The sequence below is a fragment of the Molothrus ater genome, chromosome 13 (assembly GCF_012460135.2).
Source record: "Molothrus ater isolate BHLD 08-10-18 breed brown headed cowbird chromosome 13, BPBGC_Mater_1.1, whole genome shotgun sequence".
NCBI lineage: Eukaryota > Metazoa > Chordata > Aves > Passeriformes > Icteridae > Molothrus > Molothrus ater.
In genome coordinates, this window is record NC_050490.2 from 11,284,125 (window position 1) to 11,298,083 (window position 13,959).

Sequence of the window (13,959 nt, forward strand, 5' to 3'; positions counted from 1 at the left end):
TGTAGTTCATCAGGGGCATTAATGCTTTCTAATAAAAATGATGGACTGTAGACTGGTTAGACCTCTTTATTGAAGATGAGAGATGAGCCTGCAGTGGGTCTGCACTGGATATGGCTCCATTTGGAAAGCGCTTCTCTTCTCTGGTTGCTGATTATTAGTATGACATAAGGTGAGGACCTCTCAGATTTAAGCAGATTGCAAATACACTTTTTGGCATATGTCCAAGTCTGTGTATCTGGAGAGTTATTTTATATTGTACAGATGCATCTTCCTGGAGTTTCTCCTTTTTTTCCTGAAAGAGACTGAGAAAAGAATTAAGTGTTTTCCTTTTTCCTCAGCAAAGGGTACAGCTCTCCCTGATCCTCATGATTCTTTCTCCTCTTTTCCTACATCATCTTGTATGAATTTTGGTAAATGGTCTGGGATGTGAGAGTCAAGTGTGAGACTTAAGATACTTGATTGTGCATTCTACTTAAGCGTCAGTATGATGTATTATCTGCTGAGTGTACAAACACCCATTTTTGTGTGTTGGCTGTGTTTTAGCTGTGCACACAATTACATGGAATGAATGACAGTGCTGTGATCATCTGCAGGTTTATTCCTGAGCCCTGGTCCCCGTGCAGTGCCACGTGTGGCAGTGGCATCCAGGTGCGAGAGGTGAAGTGCCGGATCCTTCTCGCCTTCACTCAGACCGAGGTGGAGCTGCCCGAGGAGGAATGTGAGGATGAGAGGCCACCCACAGAGCGAGTCTGTCACCAGGCCTCCTGTGACAGTGATCCTGTCCCCTACACGCCAGAATTTCCTCGTGCTGAAGATGGCACTGGGATGTATGACTGGGAATATATTGGGTTCACCCCATGCTCAGCCACATGTCTTGGAGGTACCTTTTATTTTTTCTTAATTTATCCTGAGTGGTAAGAATTTGGCATTGTTTGGTGTTGTTGCATCTCTGTTAGTGTTACCTTAAAGTAACTATGTTGATCTGTAGGAAAACCTGCAGCTACAAGCTTTAACATATTTTTGGTTATCAATAGAGTATTTCAAACTATTTTCTTTCCTTCGGCAAACACTTATTGGGTAAAGCAAGGTGCAGGAAGTTGATAGAGCAACTTGCTTTCGTCTTGCTGCTGCAGGAGTGTCAGCTGCCAGGCCCTCTGTGGTACCAGTATGTCTGATACATCAGTGGTGGAGATGTTTAGATGATCTACCTTTTCCTAGGAACCAAAACTGTACGGTTTCAGAGTAAAAATTCCCATGTTTATTCCTTTTCTTCCAAAAAGCTGCCATTTTCTGCAGAACAGTGGGAATACGTAGCTGTAATTAGGGAGACTTGCTTCCAGCCTGGCTGGTGTGGAGATCAAACAGGAGCTGGTTTGGGTCTGGGTGCTCTGTATCACTGCCTGGAGCTCAGTGCCATACATCTGTCTGCAAGTAGTTAGGCACATTCCTGCCTGGATGTAATCGAATCTCCCTGTCGTCCTAAGTACATGTTACCAGACAAGGCTGCTGGTGTTGCTACTACTTACTGTACTTTGGGACTGAGCACAGTGAGTTATGAAGTGTTAAGTGGAGGCAGTGGAATTGTGAACACACCTATATATGACAGGACTGCTGACATCAGTGGGAAGTGAAGACAGTTGTACCCATAGAAGAAATAAAAAATGTAGAAAAAGGGGAAACAGAAACAATTGGAAGTGGGGAGCGAGATAGAGCTCACAGACAGCAGCCTCCCTTCTTGGTGCTGCTCACCAGCTCAGAGCTGGAAGGCAGAAGCTGGGAGGGATGCCCCAGAATGGGATCAGCAGCATGGTAAGTGACTGATAGTGCCTCCTTTATCATTTAACACTGCTGCTTACTGAGGGGGTTGATCCATAGGTATAACAGCACCTGTGATCACAAAAGCTGCAGCATCCCATTCCCTGCACTACCTGCAGTGGACACCATGGCTAGGGAGGAGAGATTGTAGTCCAAGTGTGTTTGTAGCAGCATGAGATGGTAGTGACAGCTATTGTGGCTGAGTGACTTTGTTTCATATTTTAATAAGAGAAATGTTTTTAGAAATAAGGAAATTGTGCTGTAAAGCAGAACAACCCATCCATTAATACTAAATTTGTAGTTATGGTATCTTAACTGATTTTTGTAACGTACAACCATTTTCTTGCCATCTTAAATCCACTTTACTGCTTTTTAGCCAGTGTCTTTGCCAGAGGTGTTCTAAAACTCCAAGGTTTTTGAATTTTGAGGACATAATCAGATACGTAGGCTGAAATAATCTCTCGTCTTTGCCTGTTGTTGCACATATTGCAATTGCATTCTGCATCTTCAAAGGTGAGTTTGTCCTTGCAAAAGCATCCCCATAAAAACTTGCACTTGGTGTGCAGACTGATGGTAATTTAAGGAGCCTGCACTGAACACAGCAGTTTCATTGGAAGAAGCTTCAAAATGACTGATAAGCAGAATCTTGTGTTCAGCTTAAATTTTGTTCCTGAGGGAGCCGAGCATGAACTCTGTTGTTAACTTCTGACCTTTCATGAATTTGTGAGATTCCCTGACCCAGAATTGTCCTGTAGGTGTTCATAGTAATCTAACAATTTGTTTGCTATGCAGTAGAAATGACTCACTTGAAGAAGTCTGAAAGACAATATCTGTTTGTGTTTTTAAGACTTCTGTGGTATCACTGGTACTGTGTCTAGACATTTTCCTTATGTGATGCTCCTGGGAAATGTGGGAAGTTGTCAGGGTGTTTTATCAATGAGCAGCTTCAGAAGCCCCCATATTGGTGTGCTAGTAAGGCGATTTTTCCTTTCTATCAGCTCTGGTCTTCTGGCTGCCTTGGCAAAGGCTTTCAAACAGACCAAAAATTACCTGCCGATAAATAGTTTTAAGGGAACCAGACATCTCTTCTGTTTCCAGCTCACTGCAATGTACTAGCTAATGATCTCACTGTCTACTATTTTTCCATTGTGTAGTTCAAAGGAGCTGATCCATTTCTGCTAAGTTTTATGTTCAAATCTCATTTCAATTAGATGAACTCTTTCGTTATAAGAAATAAATGTTGTCTGAGTTTGGAATAACCCAGTGTAATGTAAATTATATTAGGTACTTTTTCTCTAGTATGTATGCATCTAGCAGTGGCTGTTAAAACAAATTCCTGTGGATTTCTGTATCCTTGGAACTCCCTGCCCCCGTTTCTTGGTGCTTAACTCTTTCTGAATGAGGGAAAATTCAGCAGGCTCTAAGCAGGCTGGAAGCTTTTATGGCCAATATTTGAGCAAAGTCCGAATCTCTCTTTCAGAGCTTGTCACTTGCACCTTTTTTTTAATCCTCACGCAGACTAGACTTGTAATTCAGTCTCCTCTGGTCCCTGTGCAAGGCAGATGAAAAAATGCAGATGGAAACATTGGGTTTTTTGGGTATTAGACTCAGAGAGAGTGATTTGCAAGGTGTTATCAAACATCATCTTTCCAGTTCTAGAGCAGCAGTCACCCCAGTCTCGGGTCACTTATGTGCCTTCTGCAGCAAACCTCTGTGGCTTCTCACACAGCACGTGAAGAGCCAAACAAGTTGAGGTTTTGAGTGCAGCTGAGTTGTTTTATGCCTCTTAGCATAATTAATGCTTCCTTGATCAGTCTTTCCGTGAGTGTAAATAAAAGTTGTTGAGGCCTATTAGTCATAGGCAGACATCACCTTTAATACCCGTAGGAAGCTCTGTAACCAGTCTGAAATCTAAAGATCTGGTTTTTTATTCAGTGCCTGAAGAAATCCCAAACTGAAAATAAGCCAGCTGCATGCTTGGGGATCTCAAAATTTGCCTTCATTTTCCCCGAATGTTTTTTTGGGTTTCTTTGGTTTTGTTTTTGTGTTCTTTTCAATCTGAAGAACTTTGGCCGTGATGTGAGAGCCCCAGATGTAAGTTTAATTTACATAATATCATCAGTAGGGAATTAATAATCATTATGAGAATAAAGAATATGCCCAAAGAGAAATGTTTTTGTTGTAATCTATAGCATTTCTTTAGTGTTGTCAATCATTTACTACTCAACAATATTTTAAAGGGATACTTTTCACTTTAAAGATCTCTGAACATTTTCTTGTTTAAATATACATTTAGTTGCAAGAGGCAGATTTTGGTGGTTAAATGTAATTATTATTAGTAGTAGTACTCTGTATGCTTCAAAAATGGTTATTTGGGCCACCTAAAGTCATTACATTGGCCTAAAAATAATGTGATTAAGCAATAAATAACATATGCACTTCCTGTTATTTCCTCTATAGCCTCTGTGGCTTTGGTAACTTCAGAGTGCAGTCAAGTTGTGTTTTCAGGCTTTTGTCTGGACCATAAGAGCTCAAAGTTTACCATTTTATTTATGAGAAACCTGAGATTCTTAGAATATTAATGGATTCTAGCCAAATTTAAGGGTTCTAAGAAAAACAATGACCGTTCAGAGACTCACATATAAAGCTGAGAAAATTTGCTCTCAGCTTTTGTTGGAGTCACCTTGATAGCTGGTCACTTGTGTCATTTGTTTCATTAGCTGCAGATGTTGTTTACTCTCTGACAGAAGTATAAAATAGATGCACTGAGAGGCTCAAGGATATGTAGAATTTGGCATTTCTTCTGAGTTATTTTCAGCTTATAGTAAATATTGTTAAGAAGCCACCAAACTGAGACTGTCTGATGTAAATAAATGTTCTTCCTCTTCCAGGTATAGAGAATAGATCCACCTTTTTAACATTTGTGCAGCAACTTTCCACCCCCATTTTCTTTGTACTTTAAAAATGCAGGAAGAGAAATTCTGGGCTTAATTCAAGCATTTTGCTCTTTTAAAACAGCTTCAAGCACTGTGTATTTCATTGCACAGGAAAGATTGTAGAAGAATGTAAATGTATGTGGTTTGAATGCTGGGTTAAAATAGAAAATATTCGATTTCACTGAATAGTAGGGTAATTACTACAATAGTGCATCAGATTACTGTAAAAATACTTAATGCTCCCTGCTGCATACATAATGTTTTAGTTAAATTATCTACTATGTTTATATTATAAGCCAAGAAAGTCATACATATAAAACTTTGCTTGTTTGAATAATAGATTTTTCCATTTTCCAATCGACATAGAATAAGTTTATCAGCGATTGAAGTTCCCAGCTAATGGAAAATTATACTTTGGGGTGAGAAATCTGATTAATTGTAAAGACACTTTGACAGTTAAGTTCAAGCAAATTTAACATCAATTAGGTGCAGTTATTTATTGAATAGAGTTCTTGAACTGTGAGCGAAGGAACAGGAAGGACTTCGTGGTGGGTTTTTAACAACTCTTTAGTATCCATTTTGTACTTACAGCATCAAAACAGGGTGCAAGTTTCCTTTCATTGAGGCCCCTGTGGGGAAGAATTGCTAATGCAGTTTGTGCTCTGTACTCCAGTCAAATGAAAAACACACCACATATCAGCATTTTCTTCTCTTAATGTGATTAAAGCTCTACAGGTCCTGCTGCAAGGCAGGAGCCCCTTAATGAACTCCAGGTGCCAATTTGTAGACAGACCCCATCACCTGGTATGACATGCCTCTTGTTCATTTGGCTGGCCAGTTTAGCTTACATAACACCAACATAAAAATTTCCCATGACATTATTGCCAATTTACATGGTCTGAGGGGAATTTAATTTCATTCCCCTCCTTTGTGTGAGATGTTACGACAATTCTATGTGGTACAACCTGCTCCAGAGCATCACCTTGGAGCAAGGTTTTCTCACAGCAACACAGGGAGCAAAGCTAAAGCGCCGTAGCATAGGGTAGATTATGACCTAAAATATAGATTGTATGGATGCTTGGCATGGATTTTATTACTTGTCTGGTAAGGCAAATCTGTTTCTGTCAGAACCCAACCCTAAATGCTTCCTTCTCTCCTGCAGACAGTCAAATGTGCATTTCCTATGTAAGGGGAAAGGGAAGCTGCTCCTGTTAAGCAAACACTTGAGGATTGACTTCAAAGAAAGCTTTTGATTCCCCAACTTCTATAAGAAAAATTATGTTTATTGCTTTGTCTTATTTTCATGCCTGTATTGCCATCATGGTATTTGTTGTTAAATATTTATTCTCAGCCTGACTAGTAAAGTAGTTTTCCTACAATGTGTATACGTTCTACATTAACAGAATTATCAATACTTTGATAGAAGAGAACTGAATAAGTTGTCAATCATATTTAAGGTCAGCTCTTTTGTTCTATAAAAATTCATCTCTTTGTAGATGTAGTCAAAACATTTATATAACAAGGTCTTTCTGAACTGCAAATGAGTCCCAGAGGGGATCTCTAGGTGTACCAGAGAGCCTGAGAGAAATTGGAATTTGTGTTATTCTAAAATTGCTACTGGTTTACTCCTGCTGTGGTGTCTGAAGTAGTTGGGCTGGCTCAAGTGGGACTGCGGCCTGGGCTGGCTAACACACTGGACTGAATCAAAATTGCTTATAGATGGAAGGAACATCTTTGGTTTATGAAAAAATGACAGTGCTTGTGTACAGGAGAGAAATGTTGGCCTGGGGGTAGAACTTCCCAGAGAATAGTCTCAGCTATTCCAGCCCACTGGAATTAAAATGGCTGGTGGTCAGCAATATCCTTACAAAAATCACTGAAGATAAGTGAAAGACAAAAGGGAATGGAATTTAAATTCTATTAAACTGGCTCTTCAAGAGCTATTTTTACTTGGAAACAATAAAGGTATTTTATGATTTCAATTCTTTTGTTCTGTAGGATTTTGGATCATTAGTATTGCTTGTATAGAACAACCCTGATACACAGAATCCCCCAGGCACATCACAACCATCTTGTAATTTATGTGCATGTGAGTGAGCTTTGAAACTGAGCAAGGCTTTCATACTAAAAAATATGATATATAAAATTGGATAATTGCACAAGTTTAAAATAGAAGTAGTTCACTGAATGTGTATTCACTAAGCTGTCTTGTTCTAAAGGAAACTTATATTACGTTTCATTTTGCTCATAGAAATTTGAGCATTAGTAATCTTCCATGCTTTAGTAATAAGATCCAGGTAGCAAGAGCTGCAGATCAGAAGGTGCCAAGAATGGTAACTAGTCAGGAAAGCTCTAGGCTGGGTCAGATTTGCTGCCTTCAGCAAAACCATTGCATCTCTTGGCCACTGAGAATGGCTGACTAAACATAGAACATTTCTCCTGACTATAGCTTTGCAAGTTTTCTGCATTTTATAACAATTTTTGCAGATCTTTAGGTTTTTATTAAAGGCAAGGTAAGTGAGAAGGAATCACTTTCACCTCAGTTTTGGCAATGGAGGTAGCAGCTGGTTTAGGATCGTTACAGAACTAGTGGATGCAGCCTCTGGTAGTAGCTTGACAGAAAAGCCTGGGTTTTTATTGGTTTTCAGAGCAGTAGAATGTCAAATGATGACTTTTAAATATCACAGAAGTTAAGATATCATTCACAAATATCTTTTGAGTATTAAATATATAAACTGTCTCTGCATTCCTTTTTGCTTGAGATGTTACTTTTAAGCCTGCTATCTAATCCAGTGCTTTTTTTACTGATTATTATTCAAGAGCAAGCTTGACAGAAATCTCCTCCATCTTCAGTGTTTCATGGGTGTTTTCCTTTCAAATGCAGGCACACAGGAAGCCATTGCCATGTGTCTGCACGTGGACACAAAACAAGGTGTCAGTGAAAGCCTGTGTGACAATTCCAAGAGGCCACCCCCGATGACTCGGACCTGCAACACGAAGCTCTGCCCGCCGAGGTACCCTGGAATAATGGAATTATGTGATGGCAAAGGAGGGGTTAATGGGACTTAAATAAACATTGCCTTTCTCAGAAAGGGTTCAGATTGCGGGACTGTGGTCATGCTTTCGGGATGGAATTTCACTACTTCCGTTTTCAACAAGGTTTTGGGATTGGGGTGTTTTTTTGGTCTTGTTCACTCCTTTTCCACTCTTCATATCTCACTGATGAAATAGGGGACATTTTCTGAAATAAATCTCTTCCACATTGAATATCTGCCAGAGTTGGAAAAAGAGCCTTAACTCTCCTAGTAGTAGAAGGAAAATTTTGAGGATATTTCACAAAAGAAAAGCTGAGGATATTCACTTTTTATCTTTACTGAATTAAAAAAAATATGAAATCATGATTTAAATGCACCTCAATTTAATGCTTCTTTAGTAGCCTCATGTAGTTCTTATGTTTATTTGGAGATTCTGGGGAAAGAAAAAAACCCAGTCTAAATCCCAGAAAACCTCTAGGTCCTTTGATCCCTTGAAAGGGCCGTATGTGAAATTTTGATGTGTGCTGACTTGTTTACCCATTTTTGATCTCCGACATCCCAGATCCTTTAAAAATTGTTTCTATGTGTTTGCAGGAACCTGCTCTTGCTAAATGTAGGGAACAAGTTAACAGGAACAGGATGTTTTATAGAAAACATACGCATCTAAAGGAAGTTTTCTAAATATAAGAAAGGTCTATTTACATATTTACATTTATCAATGTAAACATCAGCAGGTTGCCAACAGGCTGTTTTTAAGAGAAGCACTCTAAAGGTAAATACTGGAGTGAAATTTGTCTGAAAATGACTGTTTATTGCTTTATCGTTAATAAATTCAGCATTCGCTTGTTACCAATTTATACTTTTGTGCTCCAGCCAAACCAAAGGGGCGTTTTAGCCGTCGATCAATAACTGTGCCTGCAGCTGTGCTTTTTGCTGGGCTCTGTCTGGATGAGAGTGCTCCTTGCCCAGGGTGAGGTGGGCTGCTGAAGGAGAGCTTTTGGTGTGTTTTGGGACAGGTGGCAGAGCGGCCCCTGGAGCCGCTGCTCGGCGAGCTGCGGGGTGGGGATCCAGAGCCGCGCCGTGTCCTGCCAGCAGCCCGGGGCGCCCGCTCCTGCTGCCCACCAGTGCCACGAGCCAAAGCCTCCTTCTCTGCAAGCCTGCAACCAGATTGATTGTCCCCCTGCTTGGCACGCTGAGGAATGGCAACAGGTATGGCTGGGTCACAGGAAGAGTCTAAATGGGCTCCTCCGGCCAGGGACTTGACTTTTCTGCATGGAAGGCAGCTCCCGACCTTCTGTGGGTGTTTCAACTTCCATCATAGAACAAACTAACCCAAAAGCACTGCTTTGGACTCCTGTGCTGATGAGTAATCACAGGATGAGGTGGAACTCCTTGTTAGGCTTTCAGGAAGCTGGATACCTGTTATTCCATACATTATGTCTCTCCCTATGCTCTCTAAACACAATAACCTTCTTTTCTTTTTTTGATGTATTAACTGGTGAGTGACATAGATTTATGCATAAGATGCATGTTTTTCTCTCAGATTTCTACTTTCATGCATTCAGTAGTATGTTTGACATTTGATCTCCAGTTTTCATCTCCAATATATTAAATATTTTAACATTGAATTTTCCATGCTGCTTGATATCTCATTGAAAGTAGATGTCGTTTTTCAGGGGCAGAGATGTCCATGCAGGTGTAAATGCTGTATTTGATTCTCCTCCTTAGTGTTCACGTACCTGTGGAGGAGGGATTCAGACCCGCAGGGTGTCCTGTAAGCAGCTGCTGACAGATGGAAGTTTCCTGAAACTCCCTGATGACACCTGCCAGGAACCCAAATTGCCAGCTAGTAAAGCCTGTGCAAAAGTTGATTGCCCTCCTCAGCTGGTCTTTGGAGAATGGTCCAAGGTGAGCAAACCTCAATGATGGTGAACCAAAACCCTCCATTGTAACAAAAGCTCTGAAGGTTTCTGCCTGGGTCCATGAGCTGTTTGGAGCTGCCAGGGCAGCTGAAGCTGTCACAAAGCCTGTCCTGAACTAAACTGTGCGTGCCTGCCTGCAGCCAGACTGACCACAGTGCTTCAGTCACTGCAGGCCATTGCATGCTTTCCACCAGACATGTGTGCTATCAATAATTTCATGGTGCAGCTTCCAAAAAGCAAATCTTTGCATTATTCTGGAATACATCCTCCTCCTTTCCTGATTAATGCAAGCTTGCTACCACTCCCCATTCAAAATGATTTAGAAAATTGAATTTAGAAGCTGCAATTACCGTTTCAGAGAGGGTTGAGAGACTTACCAGAGACTGTTTAGAACCTGCTGAGTTGTTTCTCTCAGGTACCAGATCTCATTGCTCTGTTTCGCCCATGGCTGGGCATAAACACTGTCATGTTACTTTAATTCACGACTTGCTTGCTGGAAAAACTGTCTCTCTTATATTCTTATTGCCTGGAAAAGTGGAGAGAGTTTAATAACTAATATTACAGTCTAATAACTAGATAAAACAAGGATTCCTATGAAGTAGAGTGTGTGTACTCTTTCAGAACTAAAAAAAATTAACAAAATATTAAAAGAAAACCACCACAAAACAAACTAGTTTAAAATTAGCATGTGTGGTGTGGAGCACCAAGTTTAGCTTGACTGCATCCTTCCTTTCACAGTGCTCAGTAAGCTGTGGTGTTGGAATCCAGAGAAGGAAACTTGCCTGCCAAAACCTCACAGCAAAGGGCCAATATGTCACATTAAATGGATCGATGTGCAGTGCTCTGTCTCCTTCACTGCTTGTAAGGTCTTGTCAGATGAATGCCTGCAACAGTAAGTATGTGAATTTATCTAGTTCCTTGCTGATTTGGAATGATCTATTTATAAAGAGAAATGTGTATGCACATTAATTCACTCATCTCCCTATACTATCACAACATAACTTGGCACTAACTGAGTGTCATAATCACTATACCAGTAATAACAGGATTGCTTTTAGTTTTATTTCCACCACTCAAAAACAAAGGTTATGATCCCAAGAAGTAGTTTTTGAATATATATTATGGTGCATACCTCTCACCCTCACTCTTATGCACCATTTGATCTGATTTTTCCTTTATCATTTACACTATTCCAATTGGAAAAAAAAGAGAAAAAAAATAATAAATTTAACATAAATTACAAAGGACATTAGAAAAGATAAGAATCCAGTTTTGCCTTGTCTTTTCTCTGTATGTTTGTATTACACTGGACATTTTGCTTAACATGGTGGAATTCAAAACCTGAAACTCTGTGCCAGTGATAATTTTAGGTATAATTTCTATCTCTCCCTGTAAAAATTACAATCTTGGCTTCATTAGCTCCACAGAGAGTGGTGACAATGCAGACATTATTTGAAAAATCTGATGTTTTATTACTGTCTATATAAGAATCTTTTCAGAAGGATTGTCTGTGGAAATTGTACAATTTGGGCACAATTGGGTTATGATACTGATGGTAGTTGCACTAATTGTTTAACAGGGATGGAAAACCCTCTGTGATACAGAGTGTGTTCAGTTACATACACTAATATAGAATAGGCAGATCTAAACGCAGGAATGCTCCTCTTCTTTTTAATGGAGAGTATTGGTTTGCAGATTTGGGGAGCAGTGTGCTGAGAGGACAGGGGGAAAAAAGAGTTTTTAGTTTTGAGCTAGGGGAAAACAAAAAGCCTTTGTCAGTGGCCTGGTTCTGATCACAGGTCAGATATAACCATGTTTTGACTCAACTCACAGTGTTGTGAAAAAATAGCTACTTCATACATTTTGAAGCTTTGCTTTAAAAATTATTCACAAAACAACATAAGAAATAGAATAATTACTGATTCATACATAATATGAAACTTCTTTTCCTGGCCTGCATTTCAGATTAACATGCCAAAATCCTGAGGTTCAAAACTCCACTTAAATAAAGCCCTGTGGACTTTCAGGAATGTCCTTGGCATAAGGTTTAATAAAATATTTTGAGTTGCATATCTATCTGAATTTAATTAATTGTGGATAGTTGAATGGCAGTGGAGCTGCTTTGCAAGTTGCTTAGTTCAGACTGATATTAATGTTACCATGTCAGCTTCCAGCACAGTGCCTAGAGAGCAGCACACAGGGCTGCAGAGGGAGCAACATGGGCCAGAATGGGAGCAGATCAAAGCCATAAAGAGAATCACTGTCCTCTCCCTGCATTTCCACCTCCCTGAGGAGCAAGGGAGCCTTTGCAGCTCGGATCTGCCTGGGGATTCTCTCACAGTGCAGCAGGAGGGCAGGGGAAGGTGGGAGGCTGCTCCACACCTGCAGTTCCTGCTTGAGTCTTGCAGAAGGAGCCAGGGCTGGGACAGCAGCAGGCTTTGGATTCCCAGGAACATGCAGGAGGCATCTCCTCTGCATCTACATGTCCTCTGTAGGGCAAGGAGTGATGTGGATGGGTGAGGAGCAGTGTGGTGTGAGTGCTGTTGGGGGTTCTTGCCTTGGAGAGCAGTTTCTAAATCTCCCTCCTCAAGGTGATGCTTCTGTGGCTCACATGAGTGCCTTTTTTACTGTCTCATGACAATGCTGAGTCATTTTAGACTTAATCTTTTACCCTGAGACTGGTAATTGTTGCTGTTTTCTGACTTAGGAGTGCTTATTAAGTAGAAACATTCCTGACTCCGGGCTCTGAGAAATAGGAAATAACACCAGTCTAGCCCTGAGGTCACCAGGATCTGAAACCCAGCTGAAGCTGTTCAGGACCATTACAGGTCACAGATGCAGATGGATTTCTACCAGGTGATAATGAGGTCCAAAGGCTCCAGCACATATTCCATAAGATTTACCTTTACCCTCCCAAACAGTCCATTACCTCAGCAGCTGCAAGATTGAATGACAGTAAGGACCTAGAGAATGCAAAGTTATGTGGCCTCATACATTCATGTGACCTTATATATTTATATGGCCTGCCATCCACAACTCTGAACTTTGTTTCACTCTCAGCCTTGCTCACCAGTCACCAGTAAAAATACACACACCTTTTAGTGTTGAGCTGCTAATGAGAGTTAGTGGTCTGTCTTTTTTAAAGAAATGAAATGGATGAGACTTGTTAACATATTTATAAGTATACACTGGGTTTAATTCTAAGCTGGAATAACTAGTGTAAACAGACCACAGCCTGAAGTATTTTAATTTGTGTGTTTAAAGTTACACTTACTGTGTCTGTAAGTTGGATTTTGGAAATAGAATATTTAATACTGGAACACTTCCCTGAAAAGAAATATTTGGGGCCCAATAACTTATTAAAAACAGGACACTACTTTAATAATTTTAGTAAACTGAGTGCCTAAAACAATTTAATTGTTGTACCATGTGAAATGGTTGAGGGAACCTTGTGTCTGGATAACAAATGCCGATTTAAAAGCTGTGTAATTATGAAACCATGATATCCCCACAGGTCTGAACTCATTACCCAAAACATTGAAAATAACCATTTTGTTTTATAAGCATGAGAACGCACTCCAGGGTGTAGTTCCTATAGTGTACACACTTATTGAATGCTTGAAGCATTTAGCTTTTCACCTATTTCTTCACAGCATATTTGTAGCACATGTATACACAGTTTTTCGGGTATCATTTCTGTGCCATCAGCGTAGTTGTCTTTTTATTTAAGTACCTCCCAAGTGGAAAAGCAGCGCCGATTTCAGATTCAGACGAGCTGAGAAACGTTTTGATCCCTGTGTCCATTTCCTGGCCATCAGCTCCTTCTGCGGCTCTGAGTTTTCTCTCCGTCACATACCAAAGCGCTGGGTCACCGAGCACTGCGGGGCTGTTTTCTAGCACCAGCAGCGTTGTTTCCCAACCCTTCCCGTGTGGCCGATCGGACCCGGCCGGGCAGGGCTCGGGCTGTGCGCGTCCCTGTCCTGCCGCGCTCGGTCCCTCCCTGCCCGGCGCTCCCAGCCAGGCTCGCTCCGCCGATCAAAGCGGGCGCTGCTGCGGCTAGCGCTGAGTCAGCACAGCGGCATCCCGAGCTCTGCATCCAAAACACCCCCTGTGCCTCCCAGCTCTGCTGGGAAAGCCTGCCGTGGTGCTCTTCATCCGGGCAGCTCCCCAGAAACCTTCCAGCATCTTCATCCAGGCAGCTCCCCAGAAACCTTCCAGCATCTTCATCCAGGCAGCTCCCCAGAAACCTTC

The 13,959-nt window shown here is 41.0% G+C and overlaps 1 protein-coding gene across 1 annotated transcript in view; it reads left to right on the forward strand.

Moving 5' to 3' along the window:
• Positions 1-13,959, forward strand: part of ADAMTSL3 (ADAMTS like 3) — a 170,000-nt gene that overhangs the window by 128,582 nt on the left and 27,459 nt on the right. The window contains exons 16-20 of the mRNA XM_036389748.2: positions 594-880; positions 7,636-7,765; positions 8,803-8,995; positions 9,515-9,694; positions 10,447-10,600. Of these exons, the coding sequence (XP_036245641.2) occupies positions 594-880; positions 7,636-7,765; positions 8,803-8,995; positions 9,515-9,694; positions 10,447-10,600 (944 nt within the window). The remainder of the gene's footprint in view (positions 1-593; positions 881-7,635; positions 7,766-8,802; positions 8,996-9,514; positions 9,695-10,446; positions 10,601-13,959) is intronic.